This window comes from Thamnophis sirtalis, unplaced genomic scaffold (genome assembly GCF_051295495.1).
Source record: "Thamnophis sirtalis isolate CommonGarterSnake01/CBP01778 unplaced genomic scaffold, rThaSir2_p1.2 scaffold_7, whole genome shotgun sequence".
NCBI classification, from domain to species: Eukaryota; Metazoa; Chordata; class Lepidosauria; order Squamata; family Natricidae; genus Thamnophis; species Thamnophis sirtalis.
In genome coordinates this window covers 46,882,111-46,897,711 of record NW_028261387.1, presented here as the reverse complement: position 1 = coordinate 46,897,711, position 15,601 = coordinate 46,882,111, and the positions used below count along the sequence as shown (strand labels likewise).

Sequence of the window (15,601 nt, the reverse complement as noted above, 5' to 3'; positions counted from 1 at the left end):
CCCAGTATATGAAAGACTTCGCTTAGTATATTTAAATATATGGACAGTGACTCCAGTTTCAGGTTTCTCCTTAAATGTACAAGATTTTCACTTGTACAGTATATAGATGCAGAAAACCATTGCTGAGAATCTACTGGACATATTAGAGAAGTAGGAAACTGACCATTCTTTCATCAATGTTACTCATTAAATCTAGAAAAAGGTTTATATTGACCAGTATTTCTTTTTTTTTTTCTTTCATGATTCCTTCCCACTTTTGAAATTACAGAGTATCCCAAAAGAGGTTTTTTTTTTGTATGGGCTATATTTATCAAAAGTTCAATAAGAGCTGGAAAGATAAAAGTTTTCCTTGTATATGGCTTGCAATGCTATTCTTTGATAGCTAAAACCCACCAAAGATCTGTCAAAAGCGAGACAGCGTCACACTATTCTGCAACAATAATTATCTAGAAATGTGTGCCCTGGACAGAAATAAACTAGAACTCATGAAACCCATGTTAATTATACTAAAATAAGAACAATCATTTAGAATTCTGTGCATATCATCAAAATTATTTTTTGCATTAATTCTTTTATTTGAATATTATTTTTCTTGCCTTTCAACCTTACCTTTTCTTTTGTAAGTGTAATGTAAAGCCTTCAAATCTGAGGTTAAGTAAAGGCTGCAACTGGTGGCTTTATTTAGCCTTGAGGTAATTCTGATTTGAAATACAGTATTTGGTAACCAACGGGTTCTTGTGTTGCAAGAGAACAACCTTTCATTTTTTCAACAGAGCCTCTAATTGTGTCCTACATTCATTCCAACCTTGTCATTTTGTGTAATTTTAGCATTTTGGCCAGCTTTCAATGCTACTCTTCACAAAGAATATGATCTAGAATTGAAAATCATAAAGGACCTGATCTAACCATTAAATGCTGGGTTGAATTAAGGAGAACTGATATTTCAAAATGAACAGCCTAAAAGTGACAGGGTTTTCCATTTCTACTTATTCATCTCACTGGCTGGCATGCACTAGAGAGTCTGGAAGGGCCAGTAAAAGTATTCAGTTTTATTCCTAGTGGACTACCAAAGTGTCTAGCACAGAGGTGTCAACCTCAAGGCCTGTGGGCCGGATCTGGCCTGCGAGATGCTTAAATATGGTCCGTGAGGCGGGCCTGGAAATATCAAAGGACCGGCCTGCAGTCCTTCTGCTGGCCAAAAATGGGCCATGCAGAGACCTTTTGAAGCCCCCTCATAGCCCGTTTTGGGTCCAGAGTGGTGCAGGGAGCCATGGAGGCCAAAAATGAGGTGCAGGGGGCCACATGTGGGTCCCTCATGTCTCATTTTGGCCAGTAAAGTGCTGCAGGAGGCGTCCATCCTGTCTCCTCACCCCACCCAGCCGTCCCACAGAGAACTACAATGCTTATCCGGCCTTCGAAGAAATCCAGTTTGACACCCCTGATTTAACACTTGTCAGCTCAAGAAGCTACAAACTATTTTTGACTTCATTTCTGGCTTATTTCTCTGGCATGATTTCAGACAACATGCTAATCAAACCATGGATATAGACATTGGTGGTTTGTTAGCAATGCTGATTGGCATGATGAATCAGAATTAGCTTGCTCCTCACTTACTACTAAGTTGAAATCCAGGTAAATTGTGATTTGCTGTGTCACTCCAACATGGCTAAGTTGATTATAACTGATAAATGTAAGAACATTTTCACAAATCAAACTGAATTCATTCAGACTTTAAGTCAAATATAGATGGGTATCCTGATAAAAATCTTATTATCCTGAGCATATTTATTTATTTATTTAAAATCTATGCCATTCATCTAACCTAGGGTAATTACAATCAATAAAAACAAGATAAGGTTTTAAAGCATTAAAATAATAAATATTAGCACCAAAACTGATTTAAAAATTGACAAAAATAGGAAAGGAAGGGAACTAGATATACACAAGAGAAGTATAGGTGGAGTATTAAGTTGGGGTACAGAGATTGACCCCTAGGCCCCTCAAATATGGGGTGCCGTAGGGCTCGGTCCTGTCCCCCCTCCTATTTAACATCTACATGAAGCCGCTGGGTGAGATCATACACCGGCACGGGATCAAATACCACCAATATGCGGACAATACCCAGTTGTATCTGTCCGCCCCGTGCCAACTCAGCGAAGCAGTTGAAGTGATGTGCTAGTGCCTGGAGGCTGTCAGAGTCTGGATGGGAGCGAACAAGCTTGCACTCAATCCAGACAAGACCGAGTGGCTATTGAAGTTGCCGCCCAAAGATGGTCCAGACATTCCACCTCTTAGCCTGGGGGGTGAAGTTATACACCCCTCGGAGAGGGCCCGCAATTTGGGAGTTCTCCTGGATCCACAGCTGACATTAGAACACCACTTGTCGGCTGTGACCAGGGGGGCCTTTGGCCAGGTTCGCCTGGTGCACCAGTTGCGGCCCTACCTGGACCGGGAGGCACTTCGAATAGTCACTCATGCCCTGTCACCTCAAGGCTGGATTACTGTAACGCGCTCTACATGGGGCTGCCCCTAAAGAGTGTTTGAAGACTGCAGTTGGTCCAGAATGCAGCCGCGCAAGCGATAATGGTGTACCCAGATACACCCATGTTACACCTATCCTCCGCGAGCTGCACTGGCTCCCCATTGGTCTCCGGACCCACTTCAAGGTGCTAATCGTTACTTTTAAAGCCCTACATGGTACTGGACCTGGCTACCTGAGAGACTGCCTCCTGCCATTTACCTCCCAACAACCAATAAGATCACACAGGTTGGGCCTCCTCCGGGTGCCGTCGACTGGATAATGCTGGCTGGCGGCCCCCCGAGGGAGGGCCTTCTCTGTAGCTGCGCCGGCCTTATGGAACGAGCTACTCGCGGCCTTCCGTAAAGCGACCAAGATCTGGCTGTTCCGACGGGCCTGGGGCTGTTGAGTAATATTCCAGCCCCACGTGACTGAATGGTGATTTTGTTTTAAATAATTGTATTTTTAATATTCCATGTCTTTGTTTTGTTGTAAGCCGCCCAAAGTCCCTAGGGAGTGGGCGGCATACAAATTTTATTAAAGTTACAAAGTACCAGTAAATACTGTGGTATTTTAGTAACCACAGTAAAACTGGTTGTAAAATCAGGTTAGAAATCTTCTCATCAATGGCAATGACCAGATATGCTGACTAGCATGCTTATGGCTATGCTCTAGCAAGGATTGATAAATGGCTTAAGAAACAAGCTATTTCAAAACTTCTACAAATCTGAATGTCATTTGTTCAACTGAATTGTTCTACTTCATTCATTCTTGCAAAGTGCTTTTCTTTATAACAAAGAAGTTGTATAACTTTGTAAATTTATTCAAAGTCTAAATCAGTTTTGGTGTTTAATATTTATTATTTTAATGTTTTCATGTTTTACCTTTTTATGTATTATTATCACCCTAGGTGAGATGGATGGCATAGACGTTAAATAACAAATTTGAAGACATAGGATTTTGTTGCATATGAATATCTAAAATGTCCTAAAGCTATGTTCCACCATGAACTAGGATCATCAGAAAACCCCCAAAGTTTAATAGTAAGTCACTTATTGGTTATAGAGTGAGATAAAGAAAAAGGAACATGGACAGTCTACAAAGTATGAAGCAAAGAAAATAAATTATGATTGTAAAGGCAATAAAGACATTGACTGTATTTTAATTTATCTTTTTTTTTTGCAACTATTCTGCACAGGCATCCTGTCAAAAAGTAGCATAAATGATATTAACACTAGTTAAATACTGTACATTTATTATTTGATTCTATTTTTGTTTATTTATTTATTTCAATCAGCTTCTATATAATGAAAATAGAATTATATATTCCCCATAATATATGTGAAGATAGAGTTCAGGTTTTTTTTCTTAGAACAGGTAGGCAAATCAAGAACTCCGGGCTGAAATGGATATATTTCTCCCTTCTGAACTGCAGAGCAATGAAAGAGGTTCTTTCATGTTGCCAACACTTAATGACCTGGATAAATTTGGCACAAATTTGAGTCGACAACATAACTTCAGAAAAAAAAGAGGAGTCACAATACAGACGGCATGCCTCTTGGGTCCCAACAGAAGACACTGTTTTATATAGGGAATCTGAAGGGGACCACTCTTTTGAATCTCATAAGATGGGCGAACATGATCAGAGATAGATGGTCCTCCAAATAACCTGATCCTGTGCCATAAAGGGTTGATAACCAGCACCTTGAATTGCCTATAAAGCCAGTGAAGCTTTCAAAATTATGTTGCAATACAGGTGATGCTGTGTTCTGGATCAATTGTAGCTTCTGAAAGGTCTTTGAGGAAATTAAAGGTAATACAATACTCCAAGTAGGAAACAAAAAGGGTATATGTGACCACGAATAGGGTTTCCCAATCTAAGAATGGGTGCAATTGATACATAAAGATTTTACAGGGTTTCCCAATCTAAGAATGGGTGCAATTGATACATAAAGGTTTTTATTTCATTTGTTTGCTTATTTGTTTGTTTGCTTGCTTTTTTGTTACTTCTGACTCAGTATTTAACTCCTGGCAACTACATGAACTGGTCCTTGTAATTTTCTTGGCAAGATTTCCCAAATGGTTTGCCATTTCCTCCTTCCTAGGGCTGAGAAAGACTGAGTAGCCCAAGGTCATCCAGCAATCTAAGGTGGGAGTAGAACTCATAGTCCCCCAGTTTCTAGCCTGATGCCTTCACCATTGCACCAAATTGGGTTTTACATACAAAGATAGGGTTGTTTTGTGCAAAAACCTTGTGGTCAATCATCTTCAAGACCCTGTGAAAATCTACCACTTTGCATTTGTATTTGTATTTATTAATATTTGTATGCCGCCCTTTTCCCCAAGGGGACTCAGTGTGGCTCACAGTTCAAGGGGAGGGGGAGACAAACCGAGTTACATATAGGACAATACATCATTAAAAGCACAACATTCATACAATTCGGGTACGGTGAAGGTCTTTAGCCCCAGGCCTGTCGGGACAGCCAGGTTTTAAGGGCTATGCGGAAGGTCTGGAGGGTGGTGAGGGTACGAATCTCCACGGGGAGTTCGTTCCATAGGGTCGGAGCTGCCACAGAGAAGGCTCTCCTCCATGTAGTTGCCAGTTGACATTGACTGGCTGATGGAACTCGGAGGAGGCCTAACCTGTGGGATCTAATTGGTCGAGTGGAGGTAATTGGCAGTAGGCGGTCTCTCAAGATCTCAAGGCGGTCTCTGCATGATATTTCATTATGTTCATTCCTTCATGCAGGCCAGTAGACCTATTTGTACTTCTATAATTATATATTCACTTATGTATATATTATTTAATGCTGCAGATATTGAATTTTATTAGACAGTGTTTAACTATAGGGAGACCTGGCAATAACTCTGAGGTCTGAGGAAAGAATTCATCAAAATCTATGATATACCAGAAGGAACACAATAGATCTGGATAGTACCATAATCTCCACTTGCACAGAACATCTGCAGGTGTTTTCTAAATAACATTTTTTTCTGGAACTTTAGTAATATAGATGGTTGGGGAAATGTTATTAGTCGTATATTGTTATGGCTATGAGACAATACCAAATATGCTGCAAATGATTGAAACCACTGGAAAATATTTACTACCCAATGTGCTTTGTGAGCATAATGAGGAGCAGGATCATTATGTGAAAAATAACAGTAAAGGAACCTGTTTTCACAGAAAGCTAGCATGAGTTGCTTTTTGTTACTTAAGCTCTGCTTGCTCTGTCCAAGTTCATCTAATATGTGCTAGATTTTTTTCCAACATGAATCTATCTCACTTAATTCTGCTAATGATTTACTTGGATCTCATGAAGTCATTACAGGAATATAGCAAGTATCCCATCAACATCTCTTCGAATAATCAATATGAGATTGAGCTATTTAGCTAGAAACTGGCTGCTAAGGGATGAGGTTGAAAAGGAATAGTTTGCCCTGCAGAAAGAGATAAATGGAATCATAATAGAGATCACTTACCTATGGGATTAATTTTAAGTAAGATCCTGGACAGAGAGAAGTTACCTGTATCTAAACAGTTAGATTTGCTACTTTTCTCCAGAACACTTATGGAACACATGAATCCCAAAACAAAGACTAAAATAGCAGAATTGGTTGGCAACCATTGGCAGTTTCCAAGTACTGACAGGTTACTCGGCAAGTTATGTCACAGTTTATAAGCAGTGATTCATCACTTCTAATTAGCATTTATTGAGCACCAGCTATAAACCAGATTCTGTAGAGAACTCAAAAGTGACAAAGTCCCTGCCCAAAAGCCTCACAAACTGAAGATGACAGGAACAAATGTGTGAAAAGATGGGGGGGGGGGAGAGAAGAGTTGGAAGATTAAGTGGAAACAGACAGCATAAAATACACGAGGCCATGTTGATTTGGGGAAATTATCCCGTTTACCAACCGTTTTATTTTTCAATTTTAACCAAAAATAAACTAGGGCCTTCTTCTTTTGTAGAGATTTGTTTTAAATCTGCACCCTGCAGGCAACATGATTAAGGGCACTAATAGTTTGGGGCTGTCACTGAAACAAGTGAGTAAAGTACTTCTGATGAAGGAGACTGTTCCCCTGGCAAGCATATCCTGTATTAATATGCCATTTGGTCTTCTTTGTGGAGTTATGTGGGAGGCTGTTTTGCTGTAGGCAAAAGAGCTTTCAGGCTAAATCCTACCTTGACAAACAGTCCCGTGATTATTCTGATAAGCAACCAAGTACACAACTATCAGGGCAGATTCTCCTTTTTTTTTAAATGCATTGTTTGAATAGGTTCCTTCCAACCAGGCATAACTTTGTTGTTGTTTTTCTAAAGTATCTTTACATTCCTGCTGCAACAGTGGCAGCTCCTACAGCCTGGGCCAGCCGCTTACCACTCTTCCAAACCTCCGCAGGGCAGGCTCAAGAGCAACCCATCGAAATGATTGGGGCACTGTGGTCCGGAAGCCTAGACCCCCCTGCTGGTTGAGAAGTCGACTGCAACCGGCCACGGACTCGTTTGAACAAGCCCAGGAAACTTCCTCCACCCCCTCAGCCTCTCTCTCTAACGACAAGCTCCTCGCTTCATCTAAAGGCAGAGACGCCAGATGCCAACCGCCCTCCCCCCGCCTCCCAAGCGTAAAACTCTTAAAAGAAAGACGAGGGTGGCTGTGGCTGGGGAAGTTGGGGATCCCCCTTCAAAACTTCAGATCGGAACTACTCCGGTTTGCAATGTGGCTGGCATTGTCTTTAGCGATGCACCTAAGAGGGGTTATCACTCTTGTTGGGATGGGGTCCGTTTCCTTTGTACCAGAGCCACCCAAATCGTTTCTACACCGTTCCAACCCGCCTCTCCTCCTCCTCCTCCTTTGCGTCCGAGAGGGTGCCGCTCCTGACTCACCCCAAAGTGCTGATGAAGCCGTTGACCGACCCTTCGGCGTACAAGGAGACGATGTCCCCAATGTGCAGAAAGCTGGACATTTCATTCATGGTTCCAGCGCTTTTTCCCCCCACGACGCTGTGACTCTTCGCCTTATCCTTCCCTTCCCACACAAGCGCTTCACACCATGTGCCCGGCGGGGCACCAGGAACTACTAATCCACAGGCTCCTCCGCTCGATGCATTGGCAAGATCTCTCTCCCGCCAGTTTACACGTGGTTGCGCTCAGGCAGGTCGTGCTTTACGCTCGCTCAGCCGGAGCGAAGAGACGGGATTGGGATATAGTTTAGCGCTGGGCTCTTGGGGAGGGAGGGAGTGGGGAGCGGACGGATTGCCCAGAGATTTGCATGAGTTCCCACTGACACTCTCGTGCCTACAAAGATTTCTACCTGCAGCCAATAGAAACCGATCAGGAAGTCCGGATGAAACAGTCAATGCAAATTTCGATGGCGAAGAGCGCAGATGGAAGCCACACCCCTGCTAACCCCGCCTCCTGCCCACCGTAGAAAGTTTTCCAAGGCTGGGAAAGATCTCGGAGGGGAGCTTAAGAAAGCGAGAGCGTTTCGTTCTTGAGGCGGGAACAAGAATGGAGGGATCAATTAATTCTGCCGTTCTTCGCTTCTTCCAGCGCTTCGCCTAAAAAACCATTCGGCTTGGTAAAGCTCCAAACGAAATTTATGTTTAGCCCTTTCCGGAACTGCACACGATTACGCAGGCAAGGCAACGGCGCTAGTTTCTCCCACACCCAGCAGAAACACGCGCGCCTTCGGCTTCTCCTCTTGCTTGGGCCAATATCTGATCTGGATGCCTTGATTTCTTTTGCCCCGCCATCCGCCTCCTGCTTGGCATCCGATCCAAACGCACTTTCATTTGCGCGGTGCGCACCAGCCCAGTTATTTCTGCCGGGCTTTTTAATCAGAAGTGGGGGGAGACGGACTTTTGTTTTGATCGTCGCGTTTCACGTGGCGTGGAAATCGGAAGAGCGCTGAACTTTATTATTATTACTATTTTGCTTTTTCTCTGGTCTCGCCTAGCCTAGTGGGTGTTGCAGCGCCTGCCTTCCTGTGGAGGCGGGCGCTGCGACTCGCCCTCCGGCGACTCAATGAAGGCGGAAAGACATGAGTTGCTGGAGCTGACTCTCCCTTTTGTTTCGCTAGGAAATTAGCAGCAACAAAGTTTGTTTTTTAAAGGGACTGGAGCTCTATTTGTATACACAATTCAAGCCAGAACGGCATAGTGGTTTTTTCGGATTGTCCGAGGAAAAAAAAAGGAAAATTCAAAAAGTAATTTTTTAAAAAATCCCGGGCATTCTTCTACTGGACGATTCGAATGAAAACTTCTTGTAGTACCTCAGCTATATCAAAGAAGGGCTTCACTGGGGGGGGGGGGGGGTTGGCACATGAAGAAAGGAAAACACCTATATCAGGAACCAGGAAAAAACATATTTGAAAACAGAACTACTGTCATCGCAATCCCCTGTATAAATCAATAATACATCCTCAACTGGAATCATGAATGGACTTCTGCTTCATTTGAAAAGTACACAGTAGAAGTGGGAGAAAGTGAATCAGAGAGTCACAGAATTCATCAGGGACCTTGTTAGAAAAGGCTAGAATTTTGCAAATCTTTAGCATGGAAAAACTAATTGACAAAGGATGTGATCCAAAGTGCATAAATCCTGCATGGTATAAAATGACCAGAAAAAACTTTTCTTCCTACGCCAAAATACTAAGACCTCTGATATGCCAATGAAGAAATTGGACTGAACGCAGATTTAGAACAGGATTAAAGATTGCAATTTTTCATGCAGCATTTCACTGATTAGAAAGGTTGGATAAATTTCATTGAAACAATCTCTGTGAAGATTTTGAAAACTCAGGGCTACCTCATTGCAGGCAGAATACTGGGAATAAGAAGAGGATGTCCACCTGCCTATGAGCACCAAGCAAATGCTGGATAAGTCTGATCCAGCCAGACTTTGCTTTTGTTCTGATTAAAAACAAGCAAGAATAGTAATCGTTGCCTAACAGGGATGTTAAGATTGCCTTTTACTGATAAGACTGCTATGCCTTACAAGCAGTAACTTGACCTGTTCAGCTTTTTTCTGAAGGAGAGTGCAGTGATGAGAAGTAGATATGCAGTGATGAGGGGGAATGTCATCTTCTCAGAGTTTTGGTCTGCACTGCAGTCAGGAAAGGAACTACAATCTCGTTATCCAAAGCAGCAATAACAGATGCTTTGTTTTCTTTCACTAATTTGTTTCCAAAGTGAAGCAGACTATCTTCAAATCACTTCTCTAACTTTATGCTTTAATGGCCATCTTCCATAGAACATGTTTTAATTTCTGTCTTCTGGAGTTGTCTCCAGGTTTTAAAAAAAGAGAAGCAAGATGATGGCCTTGAAGGTACCATTGAAGCTCCCTTTTTTTAAAAAAAAAATGAGGATTGCACATAAAGTAGATGGAGATTCGGTGGCACTGTCCTAGTAATCATCTTGACATTTTTTTTAATCATTTCCTACAGACAAGTCTATATCTCCTGCAGGCATGAAGGAATTTTAAGCCTAGCAGAATATTAAAATGATAAATGTGTGTGGGATCTGGACAGGTGAATTTAGTAGATCTATTCCTCCCCTTTCTCCAAGAAACAGGGCAGCATTGATATAACTCTAAAGGCATCTCCTAGGTGCAAGTAAAATATTGTCCTAACTTCTGGGCTAAAAAAAGTACACGTTTCTCTTCATACTGACATTCCCAATTGTTTGCTGTTTAATGAAAATGTCTTCATTCTGCTTCTACAAAAAAATGTTAAGGCGACCAATAATGGATTCTTCTAGCTTCATTTCTCTGCTTTTTCCCCCATATCTCATTATTTAGTGTGACAATATTCATTAATAGAGGTATTATTATAAGAAATATGGAAATGGGATTTAGGGAGGAAGTGAGTTTTGTCAGAGGTCTAGACCAGTAGGTTTAACCTTTTGTTGAAACTCACTGCTGCCTTGGCATGTTTTGTGCAGGTACTTTAAAAAAAAACATGGCTAAGAAGCAGAATAATAAGAGTCCAGTTCTGTCTGCTTCACCCTGTAGCCCCTCCAACTTGTCAGTTAGCTGTTAGCCAAATTACTTTTAAAGAAGCACCCAGCCATCTCCCAATCCTATCTACAATCTGATCATCATGGCTGAGGGTTGGCTCCTGTCTTTTGAGAGATAACTGGAAATGGATCACCCAAATGATTAGAGGCAAGATGAGAATGCCCTTAAATCTCTACCCATGATGCATCCTGCTGAATTCTTTACAATGCAGCTGCTCTGGCTTATCTACTGACATTGGCAGTGCCAAAATTGAGTGTCCTCCTTCCCAACACTTTCCCAGCACCCTCTTTCTCCTTGTTTTCCCCCCTCTCCTGCTTTTGTCCAGAGGAAAGTGTTAGCTAAAGAGAGCACATGATTGTCTTTTTTCTTCAAAAGGCAACTGAACCCCTCCCTCCCAAAGTGGCCTCAACAGCTCTCAGAGAGTGCTAACAACCAGATGACTGCAAAGAAAAACTTTTAGAATATTCATGACTGGGAAAGTCATCGTAACAAGGTCAGCCAATGAATAGGCATAACAACTAAGTCAGCCAATGGGAGCTTAAACAGATATGAGTCTGTGGTGAGAATTGACACTGAAACTAGCTTTTGAATACAAGCAAAGCTCTGCGCTGGAAAATGAAACTAGTCTGGGCCTGCTGCTCTGATCTGAAACTGAACCACTCTTGGTAATGTACATTTATTCATGTGTTATTATGTATATAAAGAAGTTAATGGATCCTGCTGAATCAGTTATCTGTGTGTGCTTTCTGGATTTGATTTTTGCAACAAACTCTGATAAAAACAAATCCTTCAATCTGCCCAATCAATCTGTGGGGAGATGGGAGAATAGGTTCTGACACCATCCTGTCAGAACCAATCCTTCCATCTCCCCACCATCCAGCTTCAACAGTCAGTACCTATCCATCCATTTCACCACCATCACAACTGATGAAGATTCTTGGATGAGAAGCAAAACATTTTCTTCTTCCTCCACAAGGAAAAAACCAGTCCCGTTGCCTTTTGAAGGAAAACAAATGCACCTTTAAGACAACTATAACCTGGATGACTGAGAATCCCCAAAGAGTACATGATAGAATCCTTAAAAAGGAAGAGGAAAAAATAAAAGTGTTGAACACTTAATGTAGAGTTTTGTGTACTTCATCATTAGTCCAATACTGGAACCTTATATTTTCCAGATGTAGCCTCCCAAGTCTTCCTATTACTTATTTTGTCTTCTTCCTACACATGTGCACGTACAAAAAGAGAACAACTGTAATATTGCCTGAATAACAGGTAATCCATGACTTTTGAGCCCAAAATTTATGTTACTAAGTGATAAATTTGCCCCATTTTATGACTATTCTTGCCAAATTCGTTAAGTGAATCCCTGCAGTTCTTAAATTAGTAACACAGTTGTTAAGTGGACCTGATTTCCCCATTGACTTTGCTTGTCAAAAGGTTGCAAAAGGGGATCACATGACGCCAGGATAATGCAGCCATCATGAGTCAGTTGTCAAGCATCTGAATATAAATCAAGTGACCATGAGGATGATTCAATGGTTATAAGTGTGAAAAATGGTCATGTCACTTTGTTCAGTGCCATTGTAACTTTGAATGGTAATTAAATGAACTGTAAATCAAGGGCTACCTGTATTACTGGATTATAAACATAATCGTTCAGAGCAGTGGTGGGATTCAAACTTTTTTACTACCAGTTCTGTGGGTATGGCTTGGTGGGCGTGGGAGAAGCCACACCCACCAAGCCACACCCCATTCCCTCCCAATCAGATGGGATTGGGAGGCAGAGAATAGATGGGGCGGGGCCAGTCCGAAGTGCAGGTACGTGCAGTCAGGGAAGGCAGGGCCTCACCGCTGTCATCATGAAAAGAAAAAAAAATGTAAAAGGAAAAAGACTGAGGTAGTTGCTGTCAGAATCACAGTGGATAACTGCTTAGTGCTTAACTGCAGGAGGAGGGGAGAGAACCACGTGCCTCCTTTATGATCACTTGAGCAGAGTTAAGCAAGGGTTAAAAGGCGAAAAATTCCTTCTGCAAAGGAGGCATGTGGTTCTCTCGCCTCCTGTAGAGGGCATTTTTAGAGGCTTTTTAGAGTTCTCTGGGAGCAACTACCTCAGTCTGACCTCAGAGCTCTTGCCTTTCTCCTTTTACATTTTTTTTTCTTTTCATGATGGCAGGCAAGAGCAGAGTTGAAATCTCTGAAACAGCTGGAAAAGGGGCGTGTGTGGGGAGGGGGGAGGAATTCAAAAAGTTTGATTGCATGCAGAGCCACGTTGCCTTTTCAAACAAACACAGACAAACAACTGGATAAAAGTATATAAGCCCAACTTCACTGAATACAAGTTTGAAAAGGCAACGTGGCTCCACCTGCAATCAAAGGCTCGGATCGGAAGGCAGCAGGAGAAGGGGGGATATGGCAGAGGAGCTGCTTTCAAGCCATTGGGAAATATATCCAATCCAACTTCTGTGTTTGTGTTTGTTTGAGAGTGAGTGAGTGAGAGAGGGATCCAACTTCTCTGTGTGCGTGTGTCTGATGGAGAGAGGGAGGAAGGAGGGGGAGGGAGAAGAAAAAGAATGAAGGAAAACTTATTTTGCAAGGAGGAAAAATGCTGTCACTTTAAATCGGAATTGAGCATGCCTGGCTGTGGAATTCTGGGAGTTGAAGGCCACAAGTCTGAAAAAATTTGAAACCCCTGTGTCAGTGCCCCACCAGCTATAAACCTCACCGCATGTCACTGCCAAAGTGGTATTTATCAGTTTTCTGAACTACTCAAAATTTCCACTACCGGTTCTCCAGAACTGGTCAGAACCTGCTGAGTACCACCTCTGGTTCAGAGTAAACAATCCTATTTATCCTAGACTTCTGTTCTTTCTAGCTCCTTGTCCCACTATCAGCTTAAATTCTCTCCCCACATTCCTGAGAAATACAAAAAAACAATGCTGACCTACTATTTGCTGCTGTTGCGGCATCTTTGATCAGGGCAACACAGCATGAATGGAACAGACCCCACTAGAGGACTCTGGAGAGCTTCTTCAGATTGGTTTGACTGCTCTTCCACCTATGGCCCTTTTGGTCTTCTCCCAGCTGAAAATAACATGAAATAAAGAAATGTGGGGAAAAACTGGGCAGAAATAGCCCCAGGGAGAAGAAAAGCAGGCCATGCCATTATTATAGGTTGTGAAGCATAGGAGAATTGAAATTAAATAGCTTGTTACGGAGGGGGAGGGGGAGGGGGAGGGGGAGGAGGTAGAGAAGTGATTGCAACTGACAATACAGCAGGGGAAACTGAGGAAAGAACTGTTAGGTTTCCATTTCACAACATTATTTTTGGAACATTGCCATGAGCGGAATTTGGGACCGCTGCACTATTGCTGAAGCAGAGGAGTGCAAAATGCCTTTGCTTTCCAAAGAGATTTTTAAAGAGCATGAAATGTGCAACTCATGTAAAAGCAAAAAATACTATAGTAGTAATAGTATATCACTATTCACCAAATAATATAATGGGAATCTGCTCTTCTCCACCCTGCTGGAAGCCTAGAGAGAAATTGAGATTAAAAATAGGGAGAAGGAGAGTTGGTTGGTATGAAAAAAATAACTAACAGGGAGGATAACATTGGAAAAGATACAACTACAGTGGTAATCATTGGCTAGAGACACAATGGGAAAGAACATGTCTGCTCCTCCCAGCACTTCCAAAATACCCCTTTGATCACAGTTGCAGCAGATCATCTGTCCTCACATCCAAACTAATGAAAAAAGCATTACAGGTGTGGAAAGTTATCACCCAGCCCTCTCTCAGAGAAATGAAATATCCTAGGAAATGTTGAAAAGGCAGAATATTATATTTCCCTGGATGTGAAAGGGAGAACCGTTTTAAAGAGAAACTTCCTGCAGCTTCCTGCCTCTCCCCCCCCTTTTTTTGTCAATGGGCCATTAAGAAGGCCAAGCTAGTCCCTTTACATAATAAAGAGTTCTCCACTTCAGCTCCATGGAGATGGGATTAAGGCATGATAATATTGGCACTTTACCCAACTCACCACATGGCATCTGAGAACTCAACCAAACCTGGATTCAAAACGCAGCCTACAGAGTTGCCCCTGCATGGCCCCATGGGAGTCTGACAACCAATCAGAATACAAGCTCAAGATCAAAGGCCAGAGAGGGCATAAAACCAGGGACTTAGCATCTCAGCCCTTCCCTTCTCTTTTCTCCACCAACATTGAAGCATGTGATCACCTTTTCTGTTCAGGGCTCAAGCTATGTGGTCCTGTCCACCAATAAACCAGCTTTCCAAGCAGCCTCCAAGTCTCCAGTGTCTTTTTCCACACTTGGAGCCGAACCCAGGAGGACATTTCTTTCATCACAGGTTTTACACAACTTGAAGCATATTGTGGATGCTATTTGGAACCCTGACACTATGTTGACTTCATTGGAAGAATACTGCTTTTATCCTGTTCCTTATCTTTCAAAAAAAAAATCATAAACTAGCATGCTGTAGAGCAAACCACCAAGTTTAACTTCTGAGTCCTATGTAGAACCTAAAAGCATTTTTAGAGTGAAGAGGAGAACGGCTATAGCCAAATGCTTTGTGTACCTTCTGGATACTTTTTTTAAAATAGCTATACTGTCATAGCAATCCTTTCATGACAGTGGCCATGAAGCACTTCCCTGGAGAAGCCTGGCAACTTCAATAGCAGATAGGATCCTCCTCTGATCTACATTTTTATAGGCTGGTTTTTTCATTTACCTTGTCACTGCTGTAATAACAAACATATTTAAAAATAGAACCCATTCTTTTCGAGAACAAAGAAACTGATGTTGGACTTCACAATTATTCACTGTTCTATTTTTTCTCCCTTCCTAGATATAGCAGATCTGGGAAATCACATGATGCTGTTTCTCTAGGGAAACTGAAAATTCAGGTCTGTCAAGAAATATTGCTCTTTTTAAAAAAAGATCAAGACAAATTTAGAAACCTTTATCCCATAAAATAGTCAGAATTAAGGTGGGCTTTACTTGTCTTGCTGTTAAAGTGGATCTTCTATGATTTATACTGAACATTCAT

At 42.0% G+C, this 15,601-nt stretch overlaps 1 protein-coding gene across 1 annotated transcript in view; it reads right to left on the bottom strand.

Moving 5' to 3' along the window:
- The window catches only part of ITPR3 (inositol 1,4,5-trisphosphate receptor type 3), a 135,498-nt gene extending 127,751 nt beyond the window's left edge, over nucleotides 1-7,747 (bottom strand). Inside the window, exon 1 of the mRNA XM_087719927.1 lies at nucleotides 7,408-7,747. Coding sequence (XP_087576053.1) covers nucleotides 7,408-7,496 — 89 coding nt within the window. The 5' untranslated portion in view covers nucleotides 7,497-7,747. The remainder of the gene's footprint in view (nucleotides 1-7,407) is intronic.
- Nucleotides 7,748-15,601: the final 7,854 nt, after the last annotated feature.